An 18,996-nucleotide genomic window follows, 5' to 3' on the forward strand; every position below is an offset into this window, starting at 1 on the left:
TATATAGTACCCTCCGTAATTATTAGTACTGTGACGAATTTTTTATTTTGGCTCTATACTCCAGAAATGTGGATTTGAAATCAAACAATGACTAGGAGGTTAAAGAGCAGACTGTCAGCTTTATTTTGAAGGTATTTTCGTCCATATTGAGTGAACCGTTTGATGTAGTCATTGCGTGCTATGCATATGGGACCAACTACTTAACCTTTTACTACTTTAATAAGTGAATTTGTCCCAATACTCTTGGTCCCCTAAAATGGGTGTACTGTGTACAAAAAAAGTCCTGTACTGTCTAAACGGTTCAGCCGATATTGTAGTGAAAAAGGTATAGATTCACGCGCAGAGCGCGGCAGGTGTTTATTTCGCCTTCGCAGAAGGCAGGAATCGTGGTCACAGGCAGGCAAACAAGCAGGTGAATCAAAAACTAGGACTGAAGGCTATAACTGGTTCTCACAAACGAGCTAGGAAAGTGCTTAATAGAGTCAAAACGAACAATACCTCACAAAGGCACAAACACAATGAACTTAATATAAGGAGCTGATGAGACCAGTTGAGTAACTAACACAGGTGAAATCAATGAACAAAAATGAAAGACAGGGCTACGTTCAAGAACACAAAGAAACAGAACACAAGGTTGACTAAGAATATAAATACAGAACCATACAGATATGGATGAAAATACCCTCAAATTAAAGTTCTGACAGTTCTGACAGCAATTTAACCTCATTGCCAATTGTAGAAACAATGCTTCCCTGTCCCAATAATTATGGAGGGCACTGTATTGATTGAATTATACATCTTCAGTTACACTCCCGTGGAATGATGAAAAATAAGAAATAGTTTTGTTTGACTTTTATTTTCAGTTGATCAGTTGAAACTTAAAGTGAACAGAAACAGTGCATTCGATAGAGAACGTATTCATTAATACAGGTAACGAGTGGAGGGCAGAGGAGCCTCTTAAAGAAGAAGTTACAGGTCTGTGAGAGCCAGAAATCTTGCTTGTTTGTAGGTGACCAAATACTTATTTTCCACCATAATTTGCAAATAAATTCATAAGAAATCCGACAATGTGATTTTATGGATTTTTTTTCTCATTTTGTCTGTCATAGTTGAAGTGTACCTATGATGAAAATTACAGGTCTCGCATCTTTTTAAGTGGGAGAACTTGCACAATTGGTGGCTGACTAAATACTTTTTTGCCCCACTGTAACCCACACACGCACGTAGCCTGTGCAGGTGTGTGATAGTCAATCATTACCCGTGTTTGTCAACAGCTCTGCAGTGTTACAGCTAGTTTGGTCTGGTTTGGTTAACAGGGTCCTCAACGGCCCTGGGACAAGTTTAAAGGGCTCTGGTCCAAAGAAGTGCGCTATATATGGAATAGGGTACCATCTTGGATGCACCCTAGGAGTTTGGAGGATCAAGTGTACATCTATATTGTAATACCACAAACTTGCTCCTAGTTTTATACAGATGTTCATTTTAGGCTCAAAAGAAGATTCCACAGGCCGCTCAGTGTTTGGTATATGTTTTTTTCAGGTTTTTGTGTTTTTGTCACGTCTGTAACCCTAATGTCACAATGCATACTACTTAATTAGGCCAGTTAGGAAACGTAAGAATGTCTACATTACCCATAATGCTCTGTATATCAGCTTCTATAGAACTATGTGACATCATGAAAATCCATCATAAGTCTTTTGGTACAAACCTCACAATGACCAAGGGAACTATGGCTCTGCAAAACAGGTGTTGGAGGTAATGACCAAGGAAGGGAACTATAATGAATCAAATAAGCACTAGGCCTAAAACTTAGGCAACAAACATGCAAAGTGTGGGCTTTAATAAAGACAGGAACAAGGCTGATGTCTTTATAATGTATCACTTTATTGGATACTCCATGTGGCTGGATGTATACAATATATGGTTAACATTTGTTATTACACCTTTACGGAAAAAAAAAAAAAGCTAATATCTGGCTGCAATGACATTTAAGTATTAACCTCAAGACTAAACACTTTTTTGCCAACAACGCATGATAAAACAAAAATTGTGTTTAAAAAAATAATAATTACATAAATTACAAATCTGTAAAACAGGGTATCAAAGTTGAAGTTGAGCAACGTGTAACATACAAGCCCATACGAAAGAGAATATGAGCATAAGGCTCAAACGGAATAAGGCTAAACATCAACAATTCCCACGCTAATATACTTATCATGTACAGTTCTTTCTGGTCTTATCACATGATGTATGTTGAGTAGTGACACATCCATGTTCCATGAGCAATATCAATCTACTGAGTATAACAATTATTTGATAAAGTTTTATTCCAAAATACTGTATCTAAGGAAGGTTTTAATAGGGCAATTCCGCCACTTTTCAACCTCATATTCATTATATCCAGCACATTACCAGTATCTACATACTGTATGGCATTTCTATGATCTGTGGTCCTAACAAATGCTTCTCTGTGACATAACATGGTATGGATTAAAAGTACGATTTTTCAAAATTAAAAAGTAAGACGTCGATTTTCAAAATCGGCAACGAGTTTCTAAAAATCACTTTTTAAACATTTGAACTTTTGATGATGTCATGTGCCATTTTAACATATATAGACATATTAAGACAATGAAAATGGAGGTTGAAAAGTGGTGGAATTGCCCTGTAAACTCCCAATAAATGTTTCTGTCCATTCATCATACATTCTGCCAAATTGACACTCCTGTCTCACGTAAAACCACAGTAAAATCGTCTCTGGAATTGGCCTACTACTATACAATTGAACATTTTGAAAACATGAACACAAGGCAACTTCAGGAATCCTTTGTCGAAAAGAAAATACTTCATGTTGCACAGAAACAGTAAGAACCTAAATTCTTCTGAATGGCTTTGCAACAAAGTGAGAACACTGTCCATGCCGGTCGCACCCGCAGCCCAAATGGTGAAAATGGTTCTCTTCATTGACGTTTTCTGTCGAGCGGCTTTCAGGGTTCAGGGTTCGTTTTATGACACTTTGCTAAAGGGGTCCTGCAGGGAAGAACCTGAGACACTGATATCATTCGGATGCACCAGTGACAACTAAACAACCCATAAATAACATTCAGTCACTGTTTTTCCAATGCGTTCCCTTCACTTATTCATGGCGCTCAATTGAACTCAAACAAATTAAGTTCACAGAGCATTTCAGCTCTAGTTTGTTCCCCAGTCCTCCAGACTTTCGGTCCCCCTATGCCTCCGAGTGCATCTCCATGTCGTCAGTCTGTGGCAGGTCATTATCACCCAGTAATTCAGTTTCGGGGACTGTTGTGTCCTCTCCATGCCCCAGCCCATTCTGGGACGCACCGTCCGCCATGTCCTCCATGTTGGCCTTGGGGCTATCGCTGAGCAAGGCCGCTCGCTCCGTACCGGAGGCGTTGGAGGGCGCCGTGGTGACGTAACCCGTGGAGGTGGAGCCGCTGCCGCTGTGGTGCGATCCTGCCTTGGCCACCATCTGCGGCGGGTGGTGCGCCATCTGCTGGTGCGCCATTTGGTGCATGGACATCTGCATGGGGTAGAAGTTCTGCATGTATGGGTACGCCGGCATGGGCTGGTAGCCGTTGACCGGGATGTAGAGCTGCTGCGGGTGCTGCTGCAACATGGGCCGGTGCATCTGGCCCTTCATGGGCATGAACTGGGGCTGGGGGAAGGGCGAGTTCTTCTTGGGGTTGGCGTAGCGCGCGGCATTGGTTGCACTCATGCTGATGTTACTGATGGGGCTGGTGCTCAGGGAGCTGGTCTGGGTGGTGTTGCTGGTGCCCGAGGTCTGAGCCGAGCTGTTGTAGTTGGACAGGCTCTCCCAAGTGCGCAGGCGAGTGTGGATGTCCTTAAAGCGTGGGCGGCGTGCCGGGAACTCGCTCCAGCACTCTAGCATGAGTGTGTAGATCCAGGCGGGGCAGTCGTCGGGACAGGCCAGCACCTGACGGTTGCGCACCATCTCGATGACGTCCTGGTTGGAGTAGCCGCAGTAGGGCTGCAGGCCGTAGCTGAAGATCTCCCACAGTACCACACCGTAGGACCAGATGTCCGAGTCGGTAGAAAACTTCCCGTACATGATTGCCTCCGGGGACATCCAACGGATGGGGAAGGGGCTGGTGCCCATCAGCTTGTAATAGTCGGCTGAGTAGACCTCCCGGAAGAGGCCCAGGTCCAGGATCTTGACGTTGAGCTTGTCGCAGACCAAGATGTTGCGGGTAGCCAGATCCTTGTGTACCACGTGGTGGCTGGACAGATACTCCATGCCGGCGGCCACCTGTGTCACCACGTGCAGGAAGTCGGCCTGCTCCAGCGTGGACTTCACCGTCTTGTCGTCATCCGAGCTGCCCACATCTGAGTGTGGCGAGCGCATGACCAGAAACTCGTGTAGATCGCCCAGGCCCGAGTAGCTGAAGATCATGCTGATGGGTTGCTCTTTGGTCACCACGCCCAGCAGGCACACGATGTTGGGGTGCTGGAGGCGCGAGCGCAACATGGCCTCGTGGCGGAACTCCTCGCGGAGAGTGCCCTCGTCCTTGTCCTTGACCGTCTTGATGGCCACCACCTGGGTCTGCTCGCCGGGCGCCGTGCCGTATAGGTGGCCCTTGTAGACTTTGCCGAAGCGGTCCTCGCCCAGCTCCTCCATGAAGCGCACAGCTGAGAGGTTGATCTCCCGCAGCTTTGCCTGGGTCACAAGGGGAAAACAGAGAGAGAATTAGAGTTTTTTTTAAACTGATGCTGATGTTAAAATAACACATACAATAACAGTCAAAAGTTTGGACACACCTACTCATTCAAGGGTTTTTCTTTGTTTTTAGTATTTTCTACATTGTAGAATAATAGTGAAGACATCAAAACTATGAAAAAAGACATATGTAACCATGTAGTAACTAAAAGAGGTAAACAATCAAAATATATTTCACATTTTTGATTCTTCAAAGTAACCACCATTTGCCAGCTTTTCACACTCTTGGCATTCTCTCAACCAGCTTCATGAGGTAGTCACCTGGAATGCATTTCAATTAACAGCTATGACATGTTAAAAGTAAATTTGTGGAATATCTTTCCTTCTTAATGCATTTGAGCCAATCAGTTGTGTTGTTACAAGGAAGGGGTGGTATACAGAAGATAGCCCTATTTGGTAAAAGACCAAGTCCATATCATGGCAAGAACAGCTCAAATAAGCAAAGAGAAACGACAGTCCATCACTACTTTAAGACATGACAGTCAGTCAATCTGGAACAAGTGCAGTCGCAAAAACCAATATGATCGTATGAGGACCGCCACAGGAAAGGAAGATCAGAGTTAACTCTGCTGCAAAGGATAAGGTCATTAGAGTTCACTAGCTAGCCCATATGCCGGTAGCTAGCCCATATGCCGGTAGCTAGCCCATATGACACTAGTTACCCCCATATGGCACTAGTTACCCCCATATGGCACTAGTTACCCCCATATGGCACTAGTTACCCCCATATGACACTAGTTACCCCCATATGACACTAGTTACCCCCATATGACACTAGTTACCCCCATATGACACTAGTTACCCCCATATGACTGTAGTTACCCCCATATGACTGTAGTTACCCCCATGACTGTAGTTACCCCCACATGACTGTAGTTACCCCACATGACTGTAGTTACCCCACATGACTGTAGTTACCCACATATATTACAGTAGTTACCCACATATGGCACTAGTTACCCCCATATGACACTAGTTACCCCCATATGACACTAGTTACCCCCATATGACTGTAGTTACCCCACATGACTGTAGTTACCCCACATGACTGTAGTTACCCCACATGACTGTAGTTACCCCACATGACTGTAGTTACCCACATATATTACAGTAGTTACCCCCATATGGCACTAGTTACCCCCATATGACTGTAGTTACCCCCATATGACTGTAGTTACCCCCATATGACTGTAGTTACCCCATATGACTGTAGTTACCCCCATATATTACAGTAGTTACCCCCATATGGCAGTAGTTGCCCCCATATGACACTAGTTGCCCCCATATGACACTAGTTGCCCCCATATGACACTAGTTGCCCCCATATGACACTAGTTGCCCCCATATGACACTAGTTGCCCCCATATGACACTAGTTGCCCCCATATGACACTAGTTGCCCCCATATGACACTAGTTAACCCCATTTGACACTAGTTAACCCTATATGACACTAGTTACCCCCATACGACAGTAGTTACCCCCATATGACAGTAGTTACCCCCATATGACAGTAGTTAACCCCATATGACAGCAGTTAACCCCATGTGACAGTAGCTAGCCAACACCATGACAGTAGCTAACCAACACCATATGACAGTAGCTAGCCAACCCCATGACAGTAGCTAGCCCATATGGCAGTAGCTAGCCCATATGGCAGTAGCTAGCCCATATGGCAGTAGCTAGCCAACCCCATATGACAGTAGCTAGCCAACCCCATATGACATTAGTTAACCCCATATGACGGTAGCTAGTCCCATATGACGGTAGCTAGCCAACCCCATATGACAGTAGCTAGCCAACCCCATATGACAGTAGTTAACCCCATATGATGGTAGCTAGTCCCATATGACAGTAGCTAGCAAACCCCATATGACAGTTGCTAGCCAACACCATATGACAGTAGCTAGCCAACACCATATGACAGTAGCTAGCCAACACCATATGACAGTAGCTAGCCAACACCATATGACTGTAGCTAGCCCATATGACAGTAGCTAGCCCAGGGGTGGCAGGGTAGCCTAGTGGTTAGAGTGTTGGACTAGTAACCGGAAGGTTCCCAGAGCTGACAAGGTACAAATCTGTCATTCTGCCCCTGAACAGGCAGTTAACCCACTGTTCCTAGGCCGTCATTGAAAATAAGAATTTGTTCTTAACTGACTTGCCTGGTTAAATAAAGGTCAAAAAAAAAAAAAAAAAAGGTTGTTTGTATTGTGTATCTAGTTGCCCCCATATGACACTAGTTGCCCCCATATGACACTAGTTGCCCCCATATGACACTAGTTGCCCCCATATGACACTAGTTGGTCATAGACGTCATAGACGTCATCCTGACCAACTGGCCCTCCAAATACACCTCCGCTGTCTTCAACCAGGATCTCAGCGATCACTGCCTCATTGCCTGTATCCGCTACGGAGCCGCAGTCAAACGACCACCCCTCATCACTGTCAAACGCTCCCTAAAACACTTCTGTGAGCAGGCCTTTCTAATCGACCTGGCCCGGGTATCCTGGAAGGACATTGACCTCATCCCGTCAGTTGAGGATGCCTGGTCATTCTTTAAAAGTAACTTCCTCACCATTTTAGATAAGCATGCTCCGTTCAAAAAATGCAGAACTAAGAACAGATACAGCCCTTGGTTCACCCCAGACCTGACTGCCCTCGACCAGCACAAAAACATCCTGTGGCGGACTGCAATAGCATCGAACAGTCCCCGTGATATGCAACTGTTCAGGGAAGTCCGGAACCAATACACGCAGTCAGTCAGGAAAGCTAAGGCCAGCTTCTTCAGGCAGAAGTTTGCATCCTGTAGCTCCAACTCCAAAAAGTTCTGGGACACTGTGAAGTCCATGGAGAACAAGAGCACCTCCTCCCAGCTGCCCACTGCACTGAGGCTAGGTAACACGGTCACCACTGATAAATCCATGATTATCGAAAACTTCAATAAGCATTTCTCAACGGCTGGCCATGCCTTCCGCCTGGCTACTTCAACCTCGGCCAACAGCTCCGCCCCCCCCGCAGCTCCTCGCCCAAGCCTCTCCAGGTTCTCCTTTACCCAAATCCAGATAGCAGATGTTCTGAAAGAGCTGCAAAACCTGGACCCGTACAAATCAGCTGGGCTTGACAATCTGGACCCTCTATTTCTGAAACTATCTGCCACCATTGTCGCAACCCCTATTACCAGCCTGTTCAACCTCTCTTTCATCTCGTCTGAGATCCCCAAGGATTGGAAAGCTGCCGCAGTCATCCCCCTCTTCAAAGGGGGAGACACCCTGGACCCAAACTGTTACAGACCTATATCCATCCTGCCCTGCCTATCTAAGGTCTTCGAAAGCCAAGTCAACAAACAGGTCACTGACCATCTCGAATCCCACCGTAGCTTCTCCGCTGTGCAATCTGGTTTCCGAGCCGGTCATGGGTGCACCTCAGCCACACTCAAGGTACTAAACGATATCATAACCGCCATCGATAAAAGACAGTACTGTGCAGCCGTCTTCATCGACCTTGCCAAGGCTTTCGACTCTGTCAATCACCATATTCTTATCGGCAGACTCAGTAGCCTAGGTTTTTCGGATGACTGCCTTGCCTGGTTCACCAATTACTTTGCAGACAGAGTTCAGTGTGTCAAATCGGAGGGCATGCTGTCCGGTCCTCTGGCAGTCTCTATGGGGGTGCCACAGGGTTCAATTCTCGGGCCGACTCTTTTCTCTGTGTATATCAATGATGTTGCTCTTGCTGCGGGCGATTCCCTGATCCACCTCTACGCAGACGACACCATTCTATATACTTTCGGCCCGTCGTTGGACACTGTGCTATCTAACCTCCAAACAAGCTTCAATGCCATACAACACTCCTTCCGTGGCCTCCAACTGCTCTTAAACGCTAGTAAAACCAAATGCATGCTTTTCAACCGGTCGCTGCCTGCACCTGCATGCCCGACTAGCATCACCACCCTGGATGGTTCCGACCTAGAATATGTGGACGTCTATAAGTACCTAGGTGTCTGGCTAGACTGCAAACTCTCCTTCCAGACTCATATCAAACATCTCCAATCGAAAATCAAATCAAGAGTCGGCTTTCTATTCCGCAACAAAGCCTCCTTCACTCACGCCGCCAAGCTTACCCTAGTAAAACTGACTATCCTACCGATCCTCGACTTCGGCGATGTCATCTACAAAATGGCTTCCAACACTCTACTCAGCAAACTGGATGCAGTCTATCACAGTGCCATCCGTTTTGTCACTAAAGCACCTTATACCACCCACCACTGCGACTTGTATGCTCTAGTCGGCTGGCCCTCGCTACATATTCGTCGCCAGACCCACTGGCTCCAAGTCATCTACAAGTCTATGCTAGGTAAAGTTCCGCCTTATCTCAGCTCACTGGTCACGATGGCAACACCCATCCGTAGCACGCGCTCCAGCAGGTGTATCTCACTGATCATCCCTAAAGCCAACACCTCATTTGGCCGCCTTTCGTTCCAGTACTCTGCTGCCTGTGACTGGAACGAATTGCAAAAATCGCTGAAGTTGGAGACTTTTATCTCCCTCACCAACTTCAAACATCAGCTATCTGAGCAGCTAACCGATCGCTGCAGCTGTACATAGTCTATTGGTAAATAGCCCACCCTTTTCACCTACCTCATCCCCATACTGTTTTTATTTATTTACTTTTCTGCTCTTCTGCACACCAATATCTCTACCTGTACATGACCATCTGATCATTTATCACTCCAGTGTTAATCTGCAAAGTTGTAATTATTTGCCTACCTCCTCATGCCTTTTGCACACATTGTATATAGACCCCCCCTTTGTTTTCTACTGTGTTATTGACTTGTTAATTGTTTACTCCATGTGTAACTCTTTGTTGTATGCTCACACTGCTATGCTTTATCTTGGCCAGGTCGCAGTTGCAAATGAGAACTTGTTCTCAACTAGCCTACCTGGTTAAATAAAGGTGAAATAAAAAAATAAATAAAAAATATGACACTAGTTAACCCTATATGACACTAGTTAACCCCATATGACACTAGTTAACCCCATATGACACTAGTTAACCCCATATGACACTAGTTACCCCCATACGACAGTAGTTACCCCCATATGACAGTAGTTACCCCCATATGACAGTAGTTACCCCCATATGACAGTAGTTAACCCCATATGACAGCAGTTAACCCCATGTGACAGTAGCTAGCCAACACCATGACAGTAGCTAACCAACACCATATGACAGTAGCTAGCCAACCCCATGACAGTAGCTAGCCCATATGGCAGTAGCTAGCCCATATGGCAGTAGCTAGCCAACCCCATATGACAGTAGCTAGCCAACCCCATATGACATTAGTTAACCCCATATGACGGTAGCTAGTCCCATATGACGGTAGCTAGCCAACCCCATATGACAGTAGCTAGCCAACCCCATATGACAGTAGTTAACCCCATATTATGGTAGCTAGCCCCATATGACAGTAGCTAGCAAACCCCATATGACAGTTGCTAGCCAACACCATATGACAGTAGCTAGCCAACACCATATGACAGTAGCTAGCCAACACCATATGACAGTAGCTAGCCAACACCATATGACAGTAGCTAACCAACACCATATGACAGTAGCTAGCCAACACCATATGACTGTAGCTAGCCCATATGACAGTAGCTAGCCCAGGGGTGGCAGGGTAGCCTAGTGGTTAGAGTGTTGGACTAGTAACCGGAAGGTTCCCAGAGCTGACAAGGTACAAATCTGTCGTTCTGCCCCTGAACAGGCAGTTAACCCACTGTTCCTAGGCCGTCATTGAAAATAAGAATTTGTTCTTAACTGACTTGCCTGGTTAAATAAAGGTAAAAAAAATTTTTTTTAAAGGTTGTTTGTATTGTGTATCTAGTTGCCCCCATATGACACTAGTTGCCCCCATATGACACTAGTTGCCCCCATATGACACTAGTTGCCCCCATATGACACTAGTTGCCCCCATATGACACTAGTTAACCCCATATGACACTAGTTGCCCCCATATGACACTAGTTAACCCTATATGACACTAGTTAACCCCATATGACAGTAGTTACCCCCATATGACAGTAGTTACCCCCATATGACAGTAGTTAACCCCATATGACAGCAGTTAACCCCATGTGACAGTAGCTAGCCAACACCATGACAGTAGCTAACCAACACCATATGACAGTAGCTAGCCAACCCCATGACAGTAGCTAGCCCATATGGCAGTAGCTAGCCCATATGGCAGTAGCTAGCCAACCCCATATGACAGTAGCTAGCCAACCCCATATGACAGTAGTTAACCCCATATGACGGTAGCTAGTCCCATATGACGGTAGCTAGCCAACCCCATATGACAGTAGCTAGCCAACCCCATATGACAGTAGTTAACCCCATATGATGGTAGCTAGCCCCATATGACAGTAGCTAGCAAACCCCATATGACAGTTGCTAGCCAACACCATATGACAGTAGCTAGCCAACACCATATGACAGTAGCTAGCCAACACCATATGACAGTAGCTAGCCAACACCATATGACAGTAGCTAACCAACACCATATGACAGTAGCTAGCCAACACCATATGACTGTAGCTAGCCCATATGACAGTAGCTAGCCCAGGGGTGGCAGGGTAGCCTAGTGGTTAGAGTGTTGGACTAGTAACCGGAAGGTTCCCAGAGCTGACAAGGTACAAATCTGTCGTTCTGCCCCTGAACAGGCAGTTAACCCACTGTTCCTAGGCCGTCATTGAAAATAAGAATTTGTTCTTAACTGACTTGCCTGGTTAAATAAAGGTAAAAAAAGTTAGCATACATTACAGTAGTTAGCCCTTATGACTGTAGCTAGCCCACCTGGTGCTTGTGCTGGTTGAGCAGTGGCAGCTCCATGTCCTGGCTGGGCGAGGCAGTGAGCTGACGGCGAGGGGGAGTGTCAGTGGGCTCCTTCTGCTTGTTGCGGCACATGCAGACCAAGAAGAAAAGGCAGGCGATGACCAGTGGGATGGCGATGCTGGGGATCAAGATGTACAGGATCTCCTTCTTCAGGTTCTCTGGCGGTGCTGGAGGTCAAAGGTCAAACAGGGTATGTCTTTAGTCAAACTGACACTCAGCAGTATAATGTCGCCGCAAGCAGCACCTCACACATTTAGGTGGTGAACACGTTGAAATACTTTGCACTCACACAGTGTATCTGCACATCTACACAGACACACTTCACGCTGCAATGTGGTAGCTATGGGACCAAAACAGAGGAATTATTTGTTCGGAAATTGACCCGATATTGCGGTTTTACTTTGTGTATTGCTGACTCTACCTTGAACTGGGCCTTGCTGAGTTAACTACTTTAGTGTTTTTATTGATTAAATGCAGATTTTCCAGATTTAGATTCTTGGACTGAAAAGCACTTTCAATGGAGATTCTTCACTGAGCCTAGATTTTAGTTCATTAAAGGTTTTATCTGGGTCCGGAAAAAATCTGCCTATTATGTGTGTACATATAATGCAATGTAGAAACGTCCAAGTGTACTCATGTAAGAGGAATGGCATGGCATGTAGTAAAAGGTAACACTATCATTATGCACATATGGTACCACTGGCATCACAAACAAACACATTACTTTTTTACTACTCATCCTAACATTTTCCACCAGACGTGGACTCTTAGATCTCACACCTTTTATGTGAAGTGTGGGGGGATATGTGCCAAATCGGTGACAAAATGCTAAAAAGACATGCTCAGCTCTTATTAAGTTTAGTAAATAAGTATTTGAGTGCTGTAGCCCAGGAGTATTTTCCATGGAAATCAACGGCCAGCCATGAAATAACTCTGGGGGTTCAGTACTCACTGCAGGGGCGGACGTCGCACAGGTCCACTCTGACCTGCAGGTCAAGGGTGAAGCACCAGGGACCCTCCATCTGGCCCCCGGGGTTACGGCAGAAGTTGTGGCCCCCTCGCAGCTCAGGATACTCCACGGGGGACAGGTGGTGGCTGTGGGGGTACTGGGCACTCCACGGCTGGCAGGGGTAGCCTGACTTGGAGACACTCACCGTGCCCTTGTAGTTGGCTCCGCTGCCATTGTAGCAGCTGTGATCTGTTGGCGAATCTTTCACGAAGATTAAAAGTTAGTTTTGGATGACTTCATCTGTTTTTACAATGTTTGAATTATAACTGCCAGGAAATCATATAAGGAAGAAGAAGCAAGTTTGAAGTTGTGTTAAGTTTCTTCAAATGTTGTTCCCCCTTCCTAAATGTGTCAAAGTAACAATTTCCAGAAATGCCACAAGAGGGCCCCCTAGATACACAATACAAACAACTTTTTTTTTCTTTTTTTTTACCTTTATTTAACCAGGCAAGTCAGTTAAGAACAAATTCTTATTTTCAATGACGGCCTGGGAACAGTGGGTTAACTGCCTGTTCAGGGGCAGAACGACAGATTTGTACCTTGTCAGCTCGGGGGTTTGAACTTGCAACCTTCCAGTTACTAGTCCACTAGGCTACCCTCTAACCACTAGGCTACCCTGCCGCCCCATAGTTCCTTGACCTGATGATGTAATGAAATGTCATTCAAAAATGTGCATATTACAAAATATAGGCGACAACCTGTGTCTGTCTATCCGTCTGTCCACCTCTGCCTGCATGTTTGTGTTCAGGTGTCCACCTACATGTCCTTGTCTTATGTGTTCATGTCTATGTGTCTATGTCTATTGTCCACTTACATGTGCCCAGCTTGTCCAGGGGCACCCCGATCCTCATGCAGTTGGCAGCGTCGGGCGAGCTCGGGTGGGGCAGCAGGTGGCAGCTGGGCAGTTCCAACTGCATAAGGATGAGAGGGTTGGAGCGGGCGATGGTGTACTCGGTGTAGCACAACTCGTTCTCTAGTGCCTCGCACTCATCACGGCACAGCTGGCGGCGCCGCGGGCCCCGAGCCCCCTCGTCGCACAGCGGGAACACGTAGTGGCAGAAGGAGGGGATGGCGAACTTGGAGCACTGGTCCGAGAGCTGCGTGGAAGTGCCGATCATGGTGAACGCAGCTGTGGGGGGAGAGCAGGAGTAGTGAGTCATTATATTATAGAGACTTGAGTTCAATGCCTAGTGACCTCATCAAGAGGTTCAGAACTCTTAATGGACCCTGATTGTTCCGGGCTCCTATCCATTATGTGTTTCTCAGAGTAAGAGTGCTGATTCAGGATTAGGTGCCCACTGTCTATGTAAATCTTATTCATTATGACCTAAAAGGCAGAATTGACTAGATCAGCACTGCTACTCTGAGACATTTGATTGAATATGGGCCCTGGTCAACCTACCCCTTGAATTCGCATGAATATATGATGGTGATGAGTTTGGCCAAATTTAGAGATGCCATTCAAAGAGTATCTTCTGATTCTAGTATTTAGCCTTTCATTAGGATCTCCATTAGCAGCCGCACATGTAGCATCTACTCTTCCTGGGGTCCATTCTGAAGCACTATTGTCTTTATATCAACTTTGGTATGCCATCAATGCAAAGTAAGCAAAGTGAACGGGAAACTCTTCCCATGAGCCTTTTCTGTTTTTGGGGGTTGGTCTTCTACTTGAGGTAGGGACACCATGTCCTCACTATAAGATATTATTACATAGAGGAGTGAAAGTAATGAAAGAAAATACCCTCATTTCCTGAGAGAACCCATGCCAAACAGAACAGGGTTACGTCCCAAAACGGCACCCCCTATTCCTCATATAGGGCACTACTTTTGACCAGAGCCCTATGGTCAAAAGCTGTGCACTATATAGGGAACAGGGTGCCATTTGTGATGCAGCCCGAGTTTGGGACAGAGGAATCATGGGGCAATATCTTCTCTGACAGAGTTATTGCTTCAAATGTATTTAATTTGAGGGGCTTAACGATAAGATTATACTTCTTAGTCATATTTTCTATGTCCTTATGGTATCTTAAACTCGAGTTAGGTAACTGTACTTGGCATCTGTTTTGTGTAAAAACCCGTGCATTCCAAAGGTTTAAAATCCCCCCCCCCCCCCAGAACCCCCAATTTTACAGATCTGATATGTACCATGATCTGCCAGGGCAATTTTCACCAGTCAGATTTGGTTGCCATACATACTTTAATAGCCTCCAGATCTATACAAAACTCAAGTAAAAACAATCCTTTCCTTATGCATCCTACAAAACGACCCTTCATCTACATCACGTGGAAAACATGGAAACGTTCAAAACACACATCATGTCTGTGCGAAGTGATTATGTGCTTGCATTTTTGTGTGCGGGTGTGAATAAGCAAGAGAGCGAGAGAAACAGACAGTGTTTTACTCCAGCAGAGCTTGTGACTGTATTTTGGCATACCTCCCCACGGGCAGCCCCGGGATGTGCCTCCCCACGGGCGGCCCTGGGACGTGCATCCCCACGGGCGGCCCCGGGACGTGCATCCCCACGGGCGGCCCAGGGGACGTGCCTCCCCACGGGCGGCCCAGGGGACGTGCCTCCCCACGGGCGGCCCAGGGGACGTGCCTCCCCACGGGCGGCCCAGGGGACGTGCCTCCCCACGGGCAGCCCAGGGACGTGCCTCCCCACGGGCGGCCCAGGGGACGTGCCTCCCCACGGGCGGCCCAGGGGACGTGCCTCCCCACGGGCAGCCCAGGGACGTGCCTCCCCACGGGCAGCCCAGGGACGTGCCTCCCCACGGGCGGCCCAGGGGACGTGCCTCCCCACGGGCGGCCCAGGGGACGTGCCTCCCCACGGGCGGCCCAGGGGACGTGCCTCCCCACGGGAAGCCCAGGGACGTGCCTCCCCACGGGCAGCCCAGGGACGTGCCTCCCCACGGGCAGCCCAGGGACATAACTTCTCATGGGCATTCCCGGGTCTAGGGTTGTAAAATTCCAGGAACTTTCAACAAATTCCCTGGTTTAAACCGAAATCTTGGTCGGAGGAATCCGGATTTCCTTCTTATTCCCTCTGGAATTTAGGAAAAACCAGGGAATTTATTGAAAGTTCCTGGAATTTTGGAACCATACCCAGGACATATGAGTCACAGTGGAAATAAAGAAACGCTGTACGGTGGGTCAGAACATTATAATATAAATGGGCAGCAAATTGGCGAACAATAAATGATTGAGAGATAATTTCAAGGCACATCACTACTAAACCGACCAAGCAGACAAAGTCAAATCTGAATGAAATGGGATCATTTTTATTCCAGTGTCCGGTTTTCCAGTTCTAGGTGTTGAACTAAATATGGAACATTTACATTATGGCTAATAAATGCATGCATTATTGTCTAATAATGGACTAGCCTTGGAATGCAACGTTATGGATGTCGTCAGGGTATTCTTGATTTAAATCAAAATAAGACAACACAACATTGTATCTCTCTGGTAGTAATGGAGACAAAACACAGTGTACTGAATTTGCCCCTAGATGGTCCTGATCTTGGTTCAGTTTTGAAGTTTCCCCTGCCAATAGTGAAGGTTAGCATTTGGGGAGGGGAAGCTGATCCTAGATCTGTACCTAGTGGGAACTTTCCCCCCAGAGCATAACGGTGGTTGAGGGGGTGTGATCTCACCTGTGATGCGGTTCTCACTCTCTCCCTGCATCTGCAGAGATTCCACGTAGATGCTGCGGTTGCCGATGAAGCGGGCACAAGCGATGCCCAGGTAGGGCTGGCAGAAGCCCTTCTCATGCGTCCTGTAGGAACACAGACAGACAATGAACCACAGGTTCACTCAATGTTTCCCCTACCGTTGTATAGGCGGGCGGAGCGAGAGAGAGACACACACACAGGATACAGAGAGCCTGTTCAGCCAAATATCTCGGCTAGGCTACATGCTAACACTAACATGCTACCGTATTACATGACAGCCTCTCCTGTGTACGCTGATGTACAGGTAGCCTGTGAGCTAACATAACAGCCTCTCCTGTGTACGCTGATGTACAGGTAGCCTGTGAGCTAACATAACAGCCTCTCCTGTGTACGCTGATGTACAGGTAGCCTGTGAGCTAACATAACAGCCTCTCCTGTGTACGCTGATGTACAGGTAGCCTGTGAGCTAACATAACAGCCTCTCCTGTTTGCGCTGATGTACAGGTAGCCTGTGAGCTAACATAACAACCTCTCCTGTTCATGCTGTATTACTTATGGCTAGGATGCGGGGATTGAGCTCGGGCCGATTCCGGTGTGAGTTATCCTGCCCAAATGTATTACTTGGGGCTCGGGACGTTTGGGGCTACTCTCTGGCAGATGATTACACGGGCTGCTTTATATAATTAACATTTCATTATTATTTTTTCCATATTTTCTCATTGTTTCTGTGAAAAAATACAACATTTAAATTAAATTCTTTAAGAGTCCTGTGTAGTATTTTAGCATTTTGATACTTTGTGCAAGACAAATGATAAGCATTAAAAACTTTGTGGATGGAGCCTCCCGAGTGAAGAAGGCTTCAGGGCGCCCAAGAAAGTCCAGCAAGCGCCAGGACCGTCTCCTAAAGTTGATTCAGCTGCGGGATCGGTGCATCACCAGTACAGAGCTTGCTCAGGAATGGCAGCAGGCAGGTGTGAGTGCATCTGCACGCACAGTGAAGCGAAGAGTTTGAGGATGGCCTGGTGTCAAGAAGGGCAGGAAACAAGGCACTTCTCTCCAGGAAAAACATCAGGGACAGACTGATATTGTGCAAAAGGTACAGGGATTAGACTGCTCAGGACTGGGGTAAAGTCCCCTTTCTGATTGTTTGGGGCATCCGGAAAAAAGCTTGTCCAGAGAAGACAAGGTGAGTGCTACCATCAGTCCTGTGTCATGCCAACAGTAAAGCATCCTGAGACCATTCATGTGTGGGGTTGCTTCTCAGCCAAGGGAGTGGGCTCACTCACAATTTTGTCTAAGAACACAGCCATGAATAAAGAATGGTCCCAACACATCCTCAGAGCGCAACTTCTCCCAACCATCCAGGAACAGGTTGGTGACAAACAATGCCTTTTCCAGCATGATGGAGCACCTTGCCATAAGGCAAAAGTGATAACTAAGTGGCTCGGGGAACAAAACATAAATATTTTGGGTCCATGGTCAGGAAGCTCCCCAGACGTTAATCCCATTGAGAACTTGTGGTCAATCCTCAAGAGGCGGGTAGACAAACAGAAACCCACAAATTCTGACAAACTCCAAGCATCGATTATGCAAGAATGGGCTGCCATCAGTCAGGATGTGGCCCAGAAGTTAATTGACAGCATGCCAGGGAAGATTGCAGAGGTCTTGAAAAAGATGGATCAACACGGCAAATATTGACTCTTTGCATCAACTTCAAGTAATTGTCAATAAAAGCCTTTGACACTTATGAAATGCTTGTAATTATACTTCAGTATTCCATAGTAACATCTGACAAAAATATCTAAAGACACTGAAGCAGCAAACTTTGTGGAAATTAATATTTGTGTCATTCTCAAAACTTTTGGCCACGACTGTATGGTGTTTCCTCCGACACAAAACTATTTTTTTGTGGATGGGTATAATAGTAATATTTAAAATTACAAAAATTTGACAATTTGTATACATTTATTTAAATTTGTATCGGGCCGCTTCTGGGGGGGTTCTAGTAAGATGCCGGCAAAGTCGGCTGAATTCCGGTAGATGGAAACGGCCCGATGTAGACGGAAACGGCCCGATGTAGACGGAAACGGCCCAATGTAGATGGAAACGGCCCGATGTACTTGGGCCGATTCTGGGCAGTCATTCATTTTGATTCCAGGCCGAGTCCGACACCCGATTCCGTGCCAATTCAATCAGTTCCGGCCACCCGGAAGAGGGCCGCTTTGGGGCCGATTCCTCATGGCTGTGTACGCCGATGTACAGGTAGCCTGTGAGCTAAACCAAAGGGAAATGTCTAATGTAATCTTGCCTTGTTTTGAAACTTTTCTCTGAGAACATTAGCATTTTGTGTTTGCATTGGGCTTAAATCTGTTTCCAGGTCAGTTAGGTAGCTGCCAGGGCCGACTACAGACTTTAATCCCCAACACAAACAAGCAGTGGGTTCAGTGACAAAACCTGTATGTTCCTGAAACGTGAGACTTACCTTAGGTTTACAAATGATCTAGAATGGGTAGGAAGGGTTGCATAATTTTTCTGAGAAGTTGTGTGTGACTTTCTGTGCAAATGTCTCTTTTCAGTAACTGGTATATGGAAACACATTGAACTGAGTGTGTAAACTCATTATACAGACTGAAGGTAGGCATATGAGCACTTTGTATAATCTGGTAG

At 46.4% G+C, this 18,996-nt stretch overlaps 1 protein-coding gene across 2 annotated transcripts in view; it reads right to left on the bottom strand.

Annotated features, from left to right (window-relative positions):
* Positions 1-1,863: 1,863 nt before the first annotated feature.
* Positions 1,864-18,996, bottom strand: part of ror2 (receptor tyrosine kinase-like orphan receptor 2) — a 138,001-nt gene continuing 120,868 nt past the window's right edge. The window contains exons 5-9 of one of the 2 annotated variants that reach the window (XM_031802826.1): positions 16,312-16,433; positions 13,475-13,789; positions 12,604-12,849; positions 11,613-11,818; positions 1,864-4,699 (exon numbers count right to left, since the gene is read on the bottom strand). In XM_031802826.1, coding sequence (XP_031658686.1) covers positions 3,230-4,699; positions 11,613-11,818; positions 12,604-12,849; positions 13,475-13,789; positions 16,312-16,433 — 2,359 coding nt within the window. In that variant the 3' untranslated portion in view covers positions 1,864-3,229. Of the gene's footprint in view, positions 4,700-11,612; positions 11,819-12,603; positions 12,862-13,474; positions 13,790-16,311; positions 16,434-18,996 lie in introns of both variants that reach the window. The other variant, XM_031802825.1, reaches the window with a different exon arrangement.

The sequence above is a fragment of the Oncorhynchus kisutch genome, linkage group LG23 (genome assembly GCF_002021735.2).
Source record: "Oncorhynchus kisutch isolate 150728-3 linkage group LG23, Okis_V2, whole genome shotgun sequence".
NCBI classification, from domain to species: Eukaryota; Metazoa; Chordata; class Actinopteri; order Salmoniformes; family Salmonidae; genus Oncorhynchus; species Oncorhynchus kisutch.